General features: G+C 36.9%; 1 protein-coding gene across 4 annotated transcripts in view; it reads left to right on the forward strand.

The window, feature by feature from the left end:
* The window catches only part of LOC111150650 (centrosomal protein 350), a 156,158-nt gene that overhangs the window by 38,166 nt on the left and 99,199 nt on the right, over window positions 1-18,793 (forward strand). For 3 of the 4 annotated variants that reach the window (XM_022508136.1, XM_022508137.1, XM_022508138.1), the window contains exons 7-13: window positions 806-919; window positions 4,752-4,865; window positions 8,560-8,706; window positions 9,999-10,657; window positions 11,411-11,532; window positions 15,602-16,659; window positions 18,136-18,286. In XM_022508136.1, coding sequence (XP_022363844.1) covers window positions 806-919; window positions 4,752-4,865; window positions 8,560-8,706; window positions 9,999-10,657; window positions 11,411-11,532; window positions 15,602-16,659; window positions 18,136-18,286 — 2,365 coding nt within the window. The remainder of the gene's footprint in view (window positions 1-805; window positions 920-4,751; window positions 4,866-8,559; window positions 8,707-9,998; window positions 10,658-11,410; window positions 11,533-15,601; window positions 16,660-18,135; window positions 18,287-18,793) is intronic. The other variant, XM_022508139.1, reaches the window with a different exon arrangement.

Genomic DNA, 18,793 nt, shown 5'->3' on the forward strand with positions numbered 1-18,793 from the left:
CCTTTAAAAAGCTTATGTAGCTGCCCAATACCATTTGTTATTAGGGAAACACAAATCAAAACCACAGTGAGATACCACTCACAACCACTAGGATCCTCTTATAAAAACAAGAGACAATAACAAGTGTTGATGAGGATGTGGAGAAATTGGAACCCTTGTACATTGCTGATGAGAATGTCAAATGGTGCAGCCCCTTTAGAAAATGGTTTGACAGTCCTCAAAAAGTTAAACATGGAGTTACCGTATGACCCAGCAATTCCACTCCTAGGTATAGTATCCAAGAGAGTTGAAAACATATGTCCACTGGAAAACTTGTCCATGAATGTTCATAGCAATATTGTTAATACTAGCCAAAAAGTAGAAGCAGTTAGAGGGTCCATCAGCTGATAAGTGGGTAAACAGCATTTGTATATTATACAATGGAATATCACTGAGTAATAAAAAGGAATAAAGCTTTGATACATGTTACACAGTCAATGAAGACATTATGCTAAGTGAAAGAAGGCAGACACAAAAGGCCACATTGTATGACTCTGTTTGTATGACATGTCCAGAATAGGTAAATCCATGAAGGTAGATTAGTGGTTGCCAGGGAAGAGAGGCATGAAGGAGTGGCTACTAATGGGTGCAGGAAATTAGAGAGCAGGGGTAGGTCCATAATTTTGTGAATGTACTAAAAGCCATTGAACTGTGTATTTTAAAAGAGTGATTTTTATAGTGTGTTAATTACATCTCATTTTAAAAAGTAAAACAACTTATAAAGCAGTTTTGATAAAGAATGTTCTGTGTTGTTGGTATAAATTAGGCTTCAATCCTTCAGAGACCAAGATACGAACACCTGATGGGAAAGTGTGGCAGGAGGCCGAATTTCAAAACATGAGTAGAGAACTGTATCGAGACTTAGCACTTCACTTTGCAGGTGAGAGTAGAACTTTCTTAGATTTTGCATATTTTATCATGTATGCTGTCTAACATATTTAAACATAAAACTGTCACCAAACTAAAGATATTTCCCTTTTTTAACTGCATGGTATACTAAAGTAGTTGTGGTTTCAGTCTTAAGGCTCTCTTAGCCTCTAGGCTCTGCTCCAGGATTAAAATTAGTATACATGTCTGATGAGAGAGAAATGAGGCTATTTTTAACCAAAGGGACTTTCAAAGTCAGGCCTGTCTGATTTGAAGGAAACATAGCTGAATCTAGTTGAAGTTTATTTCTACTAGACCTCTGATATCTTTGAGATGGTCAGTAATTTGGCAGGCAGCAGATAAGATGATATGAACATGAGGGCAAAATGCAGAAAGAAAAACATTATAGGAAAGGAATACATTTACAGAATTGGAAATAGGAGGGACTTATGAAAGTCTGGAAGAGGGAAATAGGAAGGTCATATAATAATGTTACTCGTTATTGAACACTTGGTGTAATTGGGGACAAGGTGCTGCATTCTTAGACTTTTGTGTTTTTTTTCGTAGTTGTGGAAATGGAAGCTCACAGAGTAATTTTCCCAAGGTTGTATAGGGGAGATGAAAATTGAAGCCAAGATTCAAAGCCAACTCTGTCTGACTCTAAAGCCAGAGATTTTTCTATTAAACCCCCATAGAGATTTTAATAGTAAGTTTTGTGGTATTAAGTGTCCAGTCCAGTTTTCCCACTATTATTATTGGAACACTGTATTTAGAATTTTTTTCCTCAAGTGGAAAGGGAGTATAATATAATAGTTAAGAGGAAAGATTTTAGAATCAACTTACAAGTTGAGTCAAATTCTAGCTCTGCCTCTTATTACCTGCGTGTATTACCAGTGTTACATAACCCCTCCTCTTTTGTTTTCTCATCTGTAAGGTAGGGATAATAACAGTGTACTTTCATAGGTCAGTATCTTTACAGACTAGTAGAATGATGTACACCAAGGAATTCTTCAAGAGGTCTATTAAGACTGCCTTCTCGGGTGCCTGGGTGGCTCAGCCAGTTAAGTGTCTGACTCTTGATCTGGCTCAGGTCATGAGCTCAGAGTCGTGTGTTTGAGACCCACTTTGGGCTCCATGCTGGGTGTGGAACGAGCTTTAAAAAAAAAAAAAAGACTACCTTCTCTCTCATGGTGGTTGCACTTTCTCTGTTCTTTTGGCTAGGACTGACCCATCTACTTGTGTTTTAGATTCCATTTACTCTTGTGTATTTAAGGACATTACTTTGTCCTTATTTCCTTTCTTTTACATCATCAAGTTTTCCTTCTCTACAAGGTCATGCCCATCAACACACTGTTTGATAACATGCTGTTATCTCAGCCATCATAAAAGAACCCCTGTTTTGGCCCTGCTCTCTTTAGTTTTGTTACAGCTTCTCTGTGGACTGCTAATTTTAGGGTCATCAGTGACTTCTGCATTGCTAAATCCAGTGTTCAATTCTCAGTTGCCTCTTGATCTCTCTGCAGCATTAGACATGATCAGTCACTTCTTTCTTGAAACTTTTTACTTGACATCTAGGATACCTTAAATGTTCGGTTTTCCTTCTGAGTCTGGGTGCTGCTTTTCAGCCCCCCAAATCAACTCCCTAATGTCTAATCATAGCCACGCCTTGGTCTCAGTATTTGGATCTGTCCTTTTTTTCCTCTTCCTCACCTTTTTTCTTCTTTTTCTCCTACTTCTCCTTCTACTACTGCTACTACTACTACTGCTACTTATTTACATACACAGTAGGCAAGCTCATCTAGTCTCAGGGCTTTAAATATTTTCTGTTGTCGATGGTTCTTCTTCTTTTTTTTTTTTTTAATATTTTATATATTTATTTGACATACAGGGATCACAAGTAGGCAGAGAGGCGGGCAGAGAGAGAGGAAGGGAAGCAGTCTTCCTGCTGAGCAGAGAGCCCAATGTGGGACTGGATCCCAGGACCCTGGGATCATGACCTGAGCTGAAGGCAGAGGCTTAACCCACTGAGCCAGCCAGGTGCCCCTGTTGTCAATGATTCTTAAATATATGTATCTAGACTAGAGTTCTCTGAACTCTGTTGTATCCAGCTGCTAACTCCCATCTCCCTTTGGTTGTATAATGGGTTTCTCAAACTTTATTTAAAATGGAGCTAACTAAATGGGGTCATGATATACCCCTTAAACCTACTTCTCTGATAGTCCCTCCATCCTATCTTTCTATTTGTTTAGGCCCCAAATCTTTTTTTTTAAGTTAAATTCAGTTAGTTAACAGATAATGTATTAGTGTCAGGGGGATAGGACCCAAATCTTCAGTTATCCTTGACTCCCATATTTCTCACAGACCTTATATTTCATATTATTGAAATATATTTAAAAATATAATGATTTTCCCCACCTCTGTCACTACTCCCTGGGTCTAAGCCACCATGAGTCTCTTGCGTGATTATTGCAGTAGCCTTCTCACTGGTCTTCTGCTTCTCCTTGTCCTAATGCATCTGTTCTCATCACAGCTGCTAGAGGAAGATTGTTAAAATTTAATTTAGATCATATGACTCCGTTGCCCCCAAACTTCCAGAAACCTCTCAATCTCATTCTTAGGTAAAACCTGAAGTTCTTAGGATGACTTGTAAAGCCCAACACAATCTGGCCCTCAATTATGTCTTGGACTCTAGTTCTTTCTACTTTTCTCTTTATTCATTTTACTCACACTGGCCAGCTTGCTGTTTCTCAGATATACACCTGCTTTAGGGCTTTTACTCACACTTCCATTTTGCCCGGAATGCAGAGCTCTATATGTATTTTAAGTTAACAGTTCTTCAGATCTGTAATTGAGGTTGATTTTTAAGTTTATGTGTGTAGCTAGTCTCTTCCCCTATGTTGGAATTTAAAAAATCAGTGACTAGTAATTTCTATGTGAAATACCTTGGCATTATTTCGGAATATTACATTGAGCATTTTATAAAGTTTTTTTTTTTTTTTTAATTTTTAAGATTTTATTCATTTATTTGACAGAGATCACAAGTAGGCAGAGAGGCAGGCAGAGAGAGTGAGAGGGAAGCAGGCTCCCTGCCGAGCAGAGAGCCCGATGCGGGACTCGATCCCAGGACCCTGAGATCATGACCTGAGCCGAAGGCAGCGGCCCAAACCACTGAGCCACCCAGGCGCCCCATTTTATAAAGTTTTATTCTAGAAGTTCATGAATATCTCAGTTACATAGGAATTTTTTTTATTAAAGATTTTTATTTTTATATATTTGACAGACAGAGATCACAGGTAGGCAGAGAGGCAGGCAGACGGGAAGGGGGAAGCAGGCTCCCTGCTGAGCAGAGAGCCTGACATGGGGCTCAATCCCGGGACCCCGAGACCATGACCCGAGCCAAAGGCAGAGGCTTTAACCCACTGAGCCACCCAGATGCCCCTACATAGGAATTATTAAGTGAAATAGAAATCTGTGAAAGTGCTCACCTGTGAGAGTATAAATGATATGACCCTGGCTTGGAAAGCATTACTTTTATAGCTTCTTCCAGTTCATGAAAGTGAGGTAAATTTCTCAAGGGTTTTCTGAAAATAAAACAAGACAAAACAAAAATGAGAAACAAAAAATAAAGAATTAGAACCCAGTAGTATGGGTAGCGGTAATCTTTAGACCCTTCCATTTAAGGAGTTGGCATTGGTAGCTTATGGGTCACAGAAATAGCCTCAGCGAAGGTTTTTTTCCTCCCTACCTGAATCATATACTTTATACTGATTTTTTCTACTGGGGAGAGGATGAGTGGGTGGGTAGAAATCATTAAGGCATTTACTGTAAGTGTTTCTGCTTTTCAGATGACATCTCTACGAAAGAGAAACCTGCTGAAAAAAGTAGAGAGAAGAAAGTGGTTAAGCCAGTACGTAAAGTCCAAAAGGTAACACAGTTATCAAGTCCAGAAGGCAAAACAGGTTAGTTTTCTCAATATCATGTCCACCCTAAAATTACATAATACTGAAATGGCATCCTATATGGAAATAATTGTTTGTTAACCAAATGGCACATAGAAAAATTCAGTACATTTTATGTATCATTATTTCGTATATGTGTTTTATTGAGGTGTAACTGACATAGAATAAGATGTACATAGTTAGAATGTTAGTTTGATAACTTTTCATGTCAGTATTTACCCATGAAACCTTATGTTCACCGTAATACTGAACACATCTCTTGCCCCCATTTTTGTATCGTTATTTTTTTTTTTTTAAAGATTTTATTTATTTATTTGACAGACAGAGATCACAAGTAGGCAGAGAGGCAGACAGAGAGAGAGAGGAGGAAGCAGGCTCCCCGCTGAGCAGAGAGCCCGATGCGGGACTCGATCCCAGGACCCTGAGATCATGACCCGAGCCGAGGGCAGCGGCCCAACCCACTGAGCCACCCAGGCACCCTGTATCGTTATTTTTAATTGAAATTAACTAGATTGAAGATAATGATTTTTATTTAGTGAACTTTTATATATAAAGGGATTGCTTCTAACTGTCACTAAGTCCCTTCACTTATAAGATAATAAATGTTGCAGAAGAAAAGCATGGCAGCCCACACCGGTAGTGGTCAGGCCAGACTCTAAATAGATTAGGACAGGGAAAAGGAGAATTCTTTTTTTTTTTTTTTTTGACAGACAGAAATCACAAGTAGGCAGAGAGACAGGCAGAGAGAGAGGAAGAGAAGCAGGCTCCTGGCCAAGCAGAGAGTCCGATGCGGGGCTCGATCCCAGGACCCTGGGATCATGACCTGAGCCGAAGGCAGAGGCTTTAACCCACTGAGCCACCCAGGTGCCCCGAAAAGGAGAATTCTTTAGTTTTATAGTGATTAACACTCCAGGCCCAATTCAGGTTGCCTGGATTTAGAGCCTAGTCCTGTCATATCTAGCTTTGTTCCTTTGGTGAGTTAGTGAAATTTATTGTCCCTTGGTTCCCCCCTATGTAAAATGGGAAAGCAATAGTACTTCTCTCACAGGGTTGTTGTGAAAACTAAAATAGTTAATACCTAAAGGAACTCAGTATTTGACACATAGTAAGCACTCAGATGTTAGGTATGATTCCATTAATAATAATTATTATTTCTGGTTATCCTGAAAAGGGTTATTTAGCTGTCCTATTCATGTTAGTGGATAATTTGGGCTGAGAGAGTGGTAGAAGTTCGGAATTTGTCACTTTCATTTTGGAGACATTCAGAATCAGTGATTCTTACATTCATTCATCATGCAGATATTAGTGAGCACTTGCTGTATGTGAAGCATTGTGCTATACTAAGCTTGGGCCATACAGTACTAAGCAGCATACATGTGGCCCCTGCCTTCTTGGAACTTACAGTCTTGTCAGGAAAACAGTAAATACGTCTATAATGAAATGTGATAAATGTATCATAGTGACTTTACAAGGTCTTACGAGGACACAGAGCAGGAGTGATGGGACACTGGTTTTTAAGCAGGCACTTGTTTTTCTGATCATAGACTAATCTTTAGAATGTCAAATAACATATTTTGTGACACTCATTGTTAACTCTAGATGTCAGAATGACATACAAATAAAAAATTTAAAAAAAAATTTTTTTAGAAAGATTCTATTTATTCATTTGAGAGAGAGAGGGAGAGAGCACGAGCTGGGAGGAGAGGCAAAGCAGGGAGAGAGAAAAGCAGACTCCTTGCTGAGCAGGGAGCCCAACATGGGACTTGATCCCAGGACCCTGAGAATATGACCTGAACCAAAGGCAGATGCTTAAGTGACTGAGCCACTCAGGCACCCCCAAAAATAAAATTTTATAAGAACATGAATTATTGGAATATAAACTAGTTTTTACATGAAAAAAAGTGATATTTTTCATGTATTATTTGATATTCTTGCCAGGGGCATAGTTTGAAATGAAGTATTGAGACCGCTGTAACTTATAAATAGTGATCTTGTATTGTATTTATCCAGTTTTGTGGTAGGCTAATTCCCATGTATGCACTGTGCAGTAACTAAGAGAGAGTCATTAAGTGTGCTAAAATTATAATAATAGCTTATCTATACTGAAAGTCCTCTTTTTCTACCAGTGACTGCATGAGACTATTCCAGAAAGCCAGGATTTAGAAATAATCACACAGGATATACAGAAGCCAGCATTTATAAATAACTACCCAGTATATTTGTGGTTGCTTGCTTTTGATTCGGAAAATTAAGCTGAAATTGAAGAGAAGCCTGTTCTCTCATTTTGCTTAAGAACATAAAGTTTCTTGTAAATAGATTCAGCAATAGACTTAAAGCCGTTTAAATATTTTAAATAGATCATTTAAGGTTAATAACAAGGTGCAAAAACAAAGTAAGTAGCACACACACATTTGTGATTCATGTTTCTTTATATGGGATATTTTCATTAAAACTGTACTTTCAACTTAAACTTTTAAATTGAAGCCTTTTTATTTTTTTTTGAAAAGATTTTATTTATTTGAGAGGGTGAGAGAGAGAGCACACAAGCAGGGAGTGGGTGGTGGGGAGAGGGAGAAGGAGAAGAAGACTCCCTGCTGAGTAGGGAGCCTGATGTGGGACTCAAGACCCTGGGATCATGACCTGAGCCGAAGGCAGATGCTTAACAGACTGAGCCACCCAGGTGCGCAAATTGAAAGCCTTTTTAAAATAACTCTAAATAGGATGTCTTTTGTTATAAATACAATAAAACAGCATCATAGAAAGCTTGAAAAATAGAAGAAAACAGAGAAAACCACTATCCTCACTTAAAGTACTAGTATTTTGTTATTTCCTTATAGTAGTTTTAAAATCATAATAGGTGATCGTAATCGTTATAGTCATAACATTTTATCTTTTTCTCTTAGCGTCTTACCACAAGAACATTTTTCTAATTTCTTATGGAAATTTTAATTTAAAGTAGCCACACAGTACTCCACTTATGTTGGAGTATATGGTCTAATTTTAATTTTTTTACAATTTGAAAGTAATAAGTGAAAAGTTTCTCTCTTAGTCAACAGCTATATTTATTGGACCATACTTTTATTTTTATGAACTTTTATAAAGAGGGCAATTTAAAATGATGATACTTGCTTTTTGAGTATCATTGTTTTATGTATAAAAAGGTAATATGTAGTTCTGGTATGTATCTATAAAATATAATGTGAAATTCCCTATAATACTATCCTCTTCAAAGGTTATCACTGTTAACTGTTACACGTTTCTTTGGATTTTTTTCCTATGCTTAGATTAAGTCATTTGTTCATTAAGCAAACATGCATTTTACTATGTAAAATGGTACAATTGGTAAACCAAACCCTTACTACAATTAAGACATACTTTGGTTCTGTGCCCAAACTGTTGGATTCAGTGCTCTACTTGAGGTTTTGGGAGTTGTTAATATTTGGTATTTAACTTTCAAAGCATTTTACACTTATTTGAGATGTGTGGATAAATCAAGATTTAAACAAACTGATACTTGATTTTCAGGACATTGTGTTAAAAATTAGATTGTAAACCATTTGACTTTGGCATAAGATAAGCATAAAATGAATTACAAAACCTGTATGGTTGACTAGATAAATTTGTTAGAGATAAATTTGTTAGAGATAATTTTGAAGTTTTAAATTCAACCCACTATGTATATATAATTTTTTAGGTAGCAGTCGTCTGATAAGTACATCCTCTTGGCGAGATGGACAAAAACTAGTAAAGAAGATCCTGGGGCCTGCACCCAGAGTGGAGCAAAAAGAGCGAAGAACAGCATCAAGTGACAGAAGCGGAAGAGAAAGAAGTGCTAAATCGGGTGAGTAATTAAATTATTAAATCGTTTCAATAATTAAAATTGTTGAGAAGAGCAATTAAAAATTGCTTGTGTAAATTCTTAGAGAAGGTGAAAGTACTCTTTTGAGAATGCTTTAAGAATTTGGTTTATTAAAAAAAAGAATTTGGTTTATAATTGTGGATGTAGCTTACAAAAGAAGAAATGTTCTGTTGGGCTTGTCTATCGATAATTTCCATATATAGATGTTATGGCGACTTTTATTAAGAGTTCTGTTTGTTATATTAACTACATTTAGCTGCCATGGGAATAGAAAAGCATCATTTAATTAGATTTTCTTAGACTTTTAGAGAGCTTAAGGGAATTAAGTCCCATCTGTCTTATCCCTGTATACACCAACATAGGCACACATTCACAATATTGGGTTTTTCTGTTTGACAGATTAGGAAATAGGCCCCAAGAGAGAAGTGATTTTTCTCAAGAGTATATACATTAAGTGGGTGGCAAAATTTGATCTAGGGTCTACAACTCTTTGGTTTGACCCTCAAGTGCATTGCTTTTCTCTTTTTGAAGTATCTTAAATGTTCTTTGAAATAACTAGTTACTTTTTTCACGAACACTAATTTTGGGAAATGAAATACAAATACCTACAGGCCAGCTTTCCTTGCCAGTAATAAAATTTGCTTCAATTAATTTGAGCTTCTAAGAATGGGTTCAGTAAGAAATGCAATTACAACTATATTTAGGTATATATAGAAGTCAATATATACTTTGCATTTATTCTTCTTCACTCTCCTCTAGCTTGTAAATAAACTCACACCCGTTCTCTGTTTAAAATTAAGTCACATCAGCAGACATTTAGATTATAAAATGATTGCTTTTCTATATATTTAATTTCTTTTCTGTTATTTATTGGAGAGTTGTGGCAGCATAACATTGTTGGTTTTTAAACACCTGTTTTAGGGGTTTAGGGATGGAGAGAGATAGTGACATTAAATATTTGCATGGGAGAGAAATAGTAACTCTCTATTAATAGTTAAATATTCACGGCAACAATAAGGGCTATCTTTATTTCAGAAATAGTTAAAATCCCTTTTTTAAATGCCAAGTATGTATAGTCCTTTTTAAAGGGTGAAATTATTCTCTTCTAAAAAACAGTTTTCTTTCCTTCTATAATATTCTTTAAACAATTTCATAGGATATTTAAATTTGAGTTTAAGATAAAGTGAAATTCTCTAATTTTTTTCTCTCACTACGATAAATCTTAGGAGTGAATATAGGATTTTAATACATCGCTAACAGTTCATACTTTGCAGGGGGCCATATTGGAAGAGCAGAATCTGATCCCAGATTGGATGTTTCACATAGACATCTTCCACGAAACTCAGAACGTTCGAGAAGTAGAGCTCGGTCTGAAAATAATACAAAGAAATTAGCTCCATCTCTTCCAGATAATAAACAGGAGGAAAATACTGCCTTAAATAAGGATTTTTTACCTCTTGAAATTCGTGGAATTCTTGATGACCTACAGCTGGATTCTACAGTTCAGGCTGCAAGACAAGAGACAGGAGAGTTACAGAATCAGAAGTCATCAGCCCCAGTACAAGCTCCTAGAAGTCACAGCCCCATAAAAAGAAAACCTGACAAAATAACAGCTAATGAAGATCCCCCTGTTATTTCCAAAAAGCGCCACTATGACACAGATGAAGTACGACAGTACATTGTTAGACAGCAGGAGGAAAGGAAAAGGAAGCAAAATGAAGAGAAGAAGGCTCAAAAGGAGGCCACCGAGCAGAAGAACAAACGATTACAGGAGCTCTATCGGAAACAGAAAGAAGCCTTTACTAAAGTAAAAAACGTGCCTCCTTCCGAGCCATCAGTAACTAGGCGACTGCAGGATACTTACTCCAAACTGCTACTAGAAAAGACCTTGCTCGAAGAGCCGCCTCATCCACATGTTACGCAGGAAACACAGGTAATAGTTGTGTCAGGAATGCGAAAGGAACTCATTCATGATGAGGGAAAACTTATTTGTCATTTTGTTTTTGTCATTCGTAATATTCAGGCATATGCTCAAACTTTGTAATAATGTTGACCTTTTCGTGAAATTTATTGTATCTGGAGAGTAATTGGATAAACACGATTGAAAACAAGTGCTCAGTTAGCACTTCCTAGAGTGACTGTTGCCGATCTCTGTTCCTCTCATCACTACTGTTAAGTCCTTGCCTAGTTTTCATTGTATTACTGAGCAGAAGGTTAGATTATCTTAATAAAAGCCTATTTTTGTGATCTGTGCTGAAATTAGAGAATATCCTACTGTATGTGATAATTTTATGAGGATTGCTGTTGTTTTTAAGAATAATGTTGAATATGTACTGTGTACCACAGACTGTTTTAAAGGCATTATAGGCTAAAGGTTCAGTAAATCCTCATAACCCTGAGAAGGTAAATGCTACTAGTATTTCTAGGTGAAAACACTGAGGTTTAAAAAGAGTTTATAAACTTGAAATTATGTGGTATTAGGTGCCTTTCTTGGATTTCAGGCGTAATTTTGCTATTAATTGTAATAGCTGCTTAAAACAGACTAAATTTGAACCAATTTTAAGAGAAAAAGCCCCCACATTTCATGATCTTTGTAAAGCTGAAGTGACTTAGTGTTTGTGTTATGTAATCCCTTAGTATGTCTTTGTGATAGGAGTCACGTAAATTTGATGTCCTTTTCTCCTAGACCAGACCAGGGTATCAGCCTTCTGGAGAATCAGACAAAGAAAACAAAGTACAGGAACGTCCCCTAAGTGCATCTTCCAGTAGTGACATGTCTCTGTCAGAACCTCCACAACCTCTTGCAAGGTAAAAAGGAGAGAATGAAAGATGATTAAGGTTCTTTTTTTTTTCCATGAAATTTAGTATAGTGGTTGATGTGTAGTGAATTTTGTTGACTGGCCTTTTACGTGAGCAAGAAGTTTATTTAGAAATCGGTTAGTATCTTCTGATGGTACTTAAGCATGGTGTACAACTATACGTATGCATACCCTGTTCTGCTGTTCCACTTTTACCTGTCCTTTTCTATCCAATGTCAACGTCAGCCCTCTCAGGGGAGTTGGAAGCACTCCTGCTTTCTCTGGACTAAACACACACTGTGTTAGATGAATGAATCACAGTGAAATTAATATTTTCAAGTATTTGTGGTGAATAATTTTCAAAAGGCATGTTTGTAGCTATTACTAATCAAAATTTCTTCATGTGACTCTTCCCAGATTATCATGGTACCTTTCGAAAGCTGTATTTGGATATGGGTGTGAACATATGAACAGAGGCTAGGAACAAGGGCTAGATTGCTGATCAAGGACTATATTACCTTAACTTTTCTTAAGAAAAAATTTTTCTTGCTGTAATATATTGTTTGCAATGAAGTAAAAGTAAACGGTGTGGAATTTGAGGTGATTATGAGATGATACGGTTTTAAATACTTTAACTATTTTGGGAAGAGAAAGCTTTTAAAACTCTTCTTTGAGAACACACAAATAAAAATCAAATCACTTTCTAATTAGGGGTTAATACACATGGCACCCCCCCCTCCCCCCGCAAAGAATAAGAATACTGATAAAAATAGCCAACATTTATTGAGTACTTGTTAGTTTCCAGGCACTTATCTAAGTACTTTGTGTATGTTCTCTTACTTAATTTTGGTAATTCCTTGAGCTAGGTACTCTTGTTATTCCCATTTTATAGAAGAGTCAATTGAGGTCTTGAGTTTAACTTTCTCAAAGGTCAAAACATTACTGGTGGAGAGGGATTTGAACTTAAGCAGTCTAATTCCAGAAATCTGTACTTTTAACCAGTCTACACACTGCCTCCTACTAAGTTTCATATGATTTATTTAAGGTTGTAAATATCTTTCAAATTTCAAGCATAACTAAACTTTAAAAACTTTTTCGAGGGGCACCTGGGTGGCTCAGTCATTAGGCGTCTGCCTTCTGCTCAGGTCATGATCCCAGGGTCCTGGGTTTGAGCCCTGCATCGGGCTCTCTGCTCAGCGGGGCACCTGCTTCTCTCTCCTCCACTCCCCCTGCTTGTGTTCCCTCTCTTGCTGTGTCTCTCTCTCTGTCAAATAAATAAGTAAAAAATCTTAAAAAAAATTTTTTTTCTTTTCATTTGAATACCTTTAGGTAGGTGTACTTTCCAGTTCATTTCAGTCCCGTTATTATTGTCAGACATACTTTGCTGGCTTCCTGTCTTCTATTTTACCCTTCCCTGAATTTTCTTCTAATTCTAAATAAGTTATCCAGTCTTAAAAACAAACCAAATGTAAAACAGATCTATAATATTTTATTAACTTGCACATGTTCCTTTCCTTTTCTTTTTAATATCATATTTCTTTAACTTATGAGATATAATCTATTGCCTCCACTTTCCCCTCCACCCATTTCTTAGGTTCCCCATTTCTGTTAGTAGTTTCAACATATCTCAGTTACTTTATGCTTGGAAGCATCATTTTCTTTTCCTTGCCCTTCATATCCCATGTTCTTCATTAGCTACCTGAGAAACTCTAAATTACAATGTATCTGACCTTGAAGAACCTGAAGATCTAGCTCAAAAACCACTTTCCTTGGCTAGCAGAGTTTATTATTTTCTATACACACTCTATTGAATTTTATATATCTTTATATAGTACTTAAGGCATTGTATTTTATTTTATTTTATTTTTTTTAAAGATTTTATTTATTTGACAGAGATCACAAGTAGACAGAGAAGCAGGCAGAGAGAGAGGGAAGCAGGCTCCCTGCTGAGCAGAGAGTCTGATGCGGGACTCGATCCCAGGACCGTGAGATCATGACCTGAGCCGAAGGCAGCTGCTTAACCCACTGAGCCACCCAGGCGCCCCAAGGCATTGTATTTTAACTATTAGTCTCTTATCCCCGCTAGATCTTGAGAAACAAAAGATTAAGGATTAAGTCTTAACTGGATTAACTGGATTTTTGTCTCCCCTGTTCCTCTAGTATCAACATAGTGCCTGGCACATAATTGGCATTCTAAATACTTGAATTTAAAGGTCTTGAATTTTTATTCAACAATATCATTTATATTTACAACTTCCTTTATATTCCCATTACTGCAGCTTAGTTTTGAGCCCTAATAACCTCACACTTTATATTTTGTGGCATAGAGTCTATGTTCTAGTCTTCGTTCATTCTATTTTCTTAGCAACACTTCAAAACAAAAGACAGTACAGCATAACTTCCAACCAAACCTTGCGTGATGTGCTTTCCAATTCTCTTACCACTCTGGTTACCCTCCTCTAGGTGATTCTTCTGAATTTAGTTGGTAAGACTTCACATTTATCCATACTAGTTTGGTCAAGGTTGCTGCCTGTCCAAGTCACTTTGAATCATAATTTGATAATTTTTTAGGTTAGCCATGCCTCCTAGCTTTATGTCATCTGCAAATTTGATAAGCATATCTTTGTCATCATCCAAAAATAATGGACAAGACCAAGGACAGAATCTCATGTTTTTTGTTTTTTTCATTAAAGATTTATTTATTTTTTTGACAGACAGAGATCACAAATAGAGAGACTGGCAGAGAGAGAGTGGGGGGAAAGCAGGCTCCCTCCTGAGCAGAGAGCCCGATGTGGAGCTCGATCCCAGGTCCACGAGATCATAACCTGAGCCGAAGGTAGAGGCTTTAACCCACTGAGCCATCCAGGCGCCTCTCATGTTGTTTTTTAATAAGCATCTACTTAATAGTTAATATTGACCTTTCATGTTTTTATAATATCCCTTAATATACGGGGTGTCCATGGTCTAGAAACATATGTTATTTATATAATGCCATCTGGGACGTCTTTATTCTGTTTTTAAACTTAATGAACACCCTACTCTGTATTGTATATATAAAATTGGTATTCATAATTGTGCATTGATACTCGTTGATATTTGTTAATTTTTTTAAAGATTTATTTATTTATTTATTTGACAGAGATCACAAGTAGGCAGAGGCAGGCAGAGAGAGAGGGAGAAACAGGCTCCCTGCTGAGCAGAGAGCTCGATGCGGGGCTTGATCCCAGGACCCTGAGACCATGACCTGAGCTGAAGGCAGAGGCTTAACCCACTGAGCAACCCAGGCGCTCCTGTTAATTTTTTTAAATTGAGATTGTAATAATCTCCTTATTTCTTCAGTATGTACAATATTAAACATAAATATTCACTAAATATTTGTTGATTGGAATAATGAATATGATGCCTATGTTAGTATTTAGCAGTCTCAAGCATTTCTCTTTTATAGAGCATTATTTTAATTTTTTTTTAATTTTAATTTTTTAAAAAGATTTCTGAGAGGAAGTGAGCACAAGCAAGAGAGCACAAGTAGGGGCAGAGGGGCACAGAGAAAGGGAGAAGCAGATTCACTGCTGAGTAGGAAGCTGGATGTCAGTCTTGAACCCAGGACCCTGGGATCATGACCTGAGCCAAAGGCAGACGGTTAACTGACTGAGCCACCAGGCACCCTTGTATAACCTTACTTTTAAAAGAAACGGGTAAAGCCAATGTTGTAAAGAATTTTGTTCACAGAGTTTTAAAGGTTATACAGACTTCTCTTTAATTAATAGTTTAAAAATATGTGTTAGTTGAAGAAAGCAGTTTACATGATAGCATTCCATTTTTATGAAAATAACAATGCCAAAACACATCACACACATAGAAATACTTTGGAAAGTTATAATTCTAAATGAAATACTAGTAGTGCCGCTTTCTCATTGTTCAACTATGAGTGATCTCTATCTTTTTTATCCTCTTTACCTGTCCTTTTTGATTCCGGTGGTGAATGTGTATTACTCTTATAAAAAAAAAGGTTAAAAAAAAGCTGGTGGCTTAATGATGAGTTACTGTGTTAACTAACGTACTATGAGTTTCATTTCCAGAAGGGACTTGATGGAACCTACATGGGTACAGCCTGACAGACTAAGCCCACGAGTCCAGAATCCTCAACCACAGCCTCTTGTTGGAACAGCCGGAAATTTACTGTCCCATCTCTTGAGTCTAGAGCATGTAGGAATTTTGCATAAGGATTTTGAATCTATTTTACCAACCAGAAAGAATCATACTATGGCCTCAGGGCCATTAACTTTTACACCTCAACCATATCTGACCTCACCAGCTGCTCATCCAGATGCCTTGTTAAAACCTAGTGCCAGCCAGTATAAGAGTAAACTGGATCGTATTGAAGCCTTGAAAGCAACAGCTGCTTCTCTGTCCAGCAGGATTGAAAGTGAAGCCAAGAAATTAGCTGGGGCTCACATAAACTATGGGTCAGTATGGAACGCTGAGTATGATGTACAGCAAACACCCCAAGAAGAGGGACTGTGGACCAAGGCTGTAAGTCCACCTGTGAAAGAGGATCCTGAAGATGTTTTCTCTGCCCGAATTCAAAAGATGATAGGAACCTGTGTATCTCATGCAACTTTTGATGATGATCTTCCTGGTGTAGGCAACCTGAGTGAATTTAAAAAGCTTCCTGAAATGATAAGACCTCATAGTGCCATATCAAGATTCAGAATGAGATCCCCTGGTCCCAAGCCAGAAGGGCTCCTGGCACAGTTGTGTAAAAGGCAGACTGACTCTTCTAGTTCTGATATGCAAGCTTCTCAAGACAAAGCCAAATTGTCTCTTGGTTCTAGCACAGATTCAGTCAGTGAAGGGCCTCTTCTTAGTGAGGGGAGTCTCTCTGAAGAAGAGGGAGGCCAAAATGGACAGCCCCCATTGAAGGTAGCAGAAATCTTAAAGGAAAAGGAATTTTGTGCTGGAGAAAGAAATGGTTATGAACCCATCAAAGAATTTCAGAAGGAAGCTGAAAAATTCTTGCCGCTTTTTGGGCACATAGGTGGTACACAAAGCAAAGGACCGTGGGAAGAATTGGCAAAAGGAAGTCCACATAGTGTCATTAATATTTTTACAAAGTCGTATCAGTTGTATGGAAAAGGTGAGAAAAAGAAGTAAGCCTTGTGCTTATTTGTATGTTATCTTAAGATAAATCATTTAATAATTCTGTACAGGGTAATACTTAAGTACAAATTTTGATTTGTTCATTTATGAGGATAAGAGATTTATCAATCTAAATTATCTGTAAGCTTTAACTAAAGTACTGTAATTTCATCATTAACATTTCTTTTTGGTTGTTATTGTCATGAACCAATAATTGATAGTTGTAGAAATTTTGTTCTAATTTTAGAGAAATTCATTTGTGGTGTTCAGGATTGGTCTGTGCCAAGTGTGTGCTAGATTTTCTGTGACCATCGTTATGTGTTTAGATAGAAAATAAGTATATTAATACAGCGATTGTGAGTAATTGGGAATATAATGGTCAAGAATTGAGAGGGGGCAACTGTAGTAACATCCTAATATGGAAACTATTACTACTTGTCAAAACTAATTTTAAAAATAGTCAGACTTTGCTCTTGATCTTGGGGTTGTGAGTTTGAACCCCACATTAGGTTTAGAGATTACCTAAATAAAAAAATCTGAAAAAAATTAGACTTTGAACAGAAATGTAGCTACGTGTATTTGGATCATGAAACAACTGACTTCTAAAGTTTCTTTCTTATCTCTGAAATCCTGCAATACAGGTTTCCTTTTCTATGGTAATTCCTTCAAGTCACTTTCTCTCTTCTTCGTACTCTAGGTGGGTTCTACCCATTTTATGCTAACATAACTTTAGAATTTCCAGGTTGGAGAATGAGGCTGAGCCTTAAGTCAGCTATTAATACTCTGTGGTTTTTTATTTTCATTCTGCACAGTGAACAACTTACTTGATAAATGAATTGATTTCATCTTTTCATTTTATGCTTAACTGGGCGGTGCATTTTCCTAGGATTTGTATTTAGCTACTTTGTTCTGATCTTGTGCAGACCTAACCATGCCATCAATCTCCTGTTACACTTATTCCTATAGGTGGTAATTTTAAAGTTTTAAAAAAACTGAAAAGCAGAAGTTGAAAGCAAAGTGCTGTTAAATCAACATCCTCATTTTTTTTTTTTTTAAGAATTGTATTTTTTTTCTTAAATCTTACTGGATTTTCATGAAGATTTTATAATTATACTGAAATATTTTGAGTTGAAATGATATGTTATTTGGATTTGCTTCAAAGTAGTCTGGGAGGGGAGTGAGAAGTGTGGAGAATAGGAAATTTAGTTGAAACTAGATTGGTCATGTATTTATAATTGTTAAAGCCAGGTGGTGTATACCTTGGTTTCATCATGCTATTTTTTCTTTCTTGTATGTTTGAAAATTTCCCTACTAAAAAGTTAAAAATGTTAGATATAAAGATAGATTGAATAGAAGCATTAAAAACGCCAACTAAAATGTTCCTAAATCCATGTTAATCTGCATATTGTGGAATGCTTTGCTTGTAGTCTTTTTATTTTTGTTTTAAGGACGTTTCAACAACTACTTTTGACAGGGTTTGAAGATAGGTTGGAAAGAGGAACCTCAGCATCACGGCCTTTAAATACCATCACAACCCCTGTAAGCAGTGTTTCGTATGAAGATGATTTTGTCTCCTCTCCAGGGAGTGGGACTTTGACAGAAAGAAAATCAGCTCTCGAACCTAAGTAAGGATATGTTGACATGGGATAAAATCCAAGGAGTGAGGAAAATTTACAAATGAGAACTGTGGTGTGACTATGAGTCAGTTTTGTTTGTTTAAGGATACATGTAGAGGCTGCATAGCATAGAGCTTATTAAAAACATGGGCTCTGGATCCAGACTGTCTGGCTTTAAATCCTGGCTCTTCTGATAGTAGTTGTTTGTCTTTGGGCATATTACTTAACCCCCTGTGCTTCAGTTTCCTTCTCTGTAAATGGGGAAAATAATCATACCTGCGTCATAGAGTGTTATGAATATTCAGTGAAATACAAAGCACTTAGAACACGGACTGGCACACAATAAGCAGATTATACACTCTTAAGTCAATCTGTGAATCCCTGGTAGAGGATGGTATTGGGAAACTCCCATGGTATGCTAATATAAGATTAAGTAATGGTTTTCTGTGATAGAATTGAGGATGACATCGGTAGATCCTTGACTCCGTGCTCCCAAGTAAATCAGTACATTTTTTT

The sequence above is a fragment of the Enhydra lutris genome, unplaced genomic scaffold (genome assembly GCF_002288905.1).
Source record: "Enhydra lutris kenyoni isolate GAN:26980312 unplaced genomic scaffold, ASM228890v2 scaffoldscaffold24, whole genome shotgun sequence".
Lineage (NCBI taxonomy): Eukaryota > Metazoa > Chordata > Mammalia > Carnivora > Mustelidae > Enhydra > Enhydra lutris.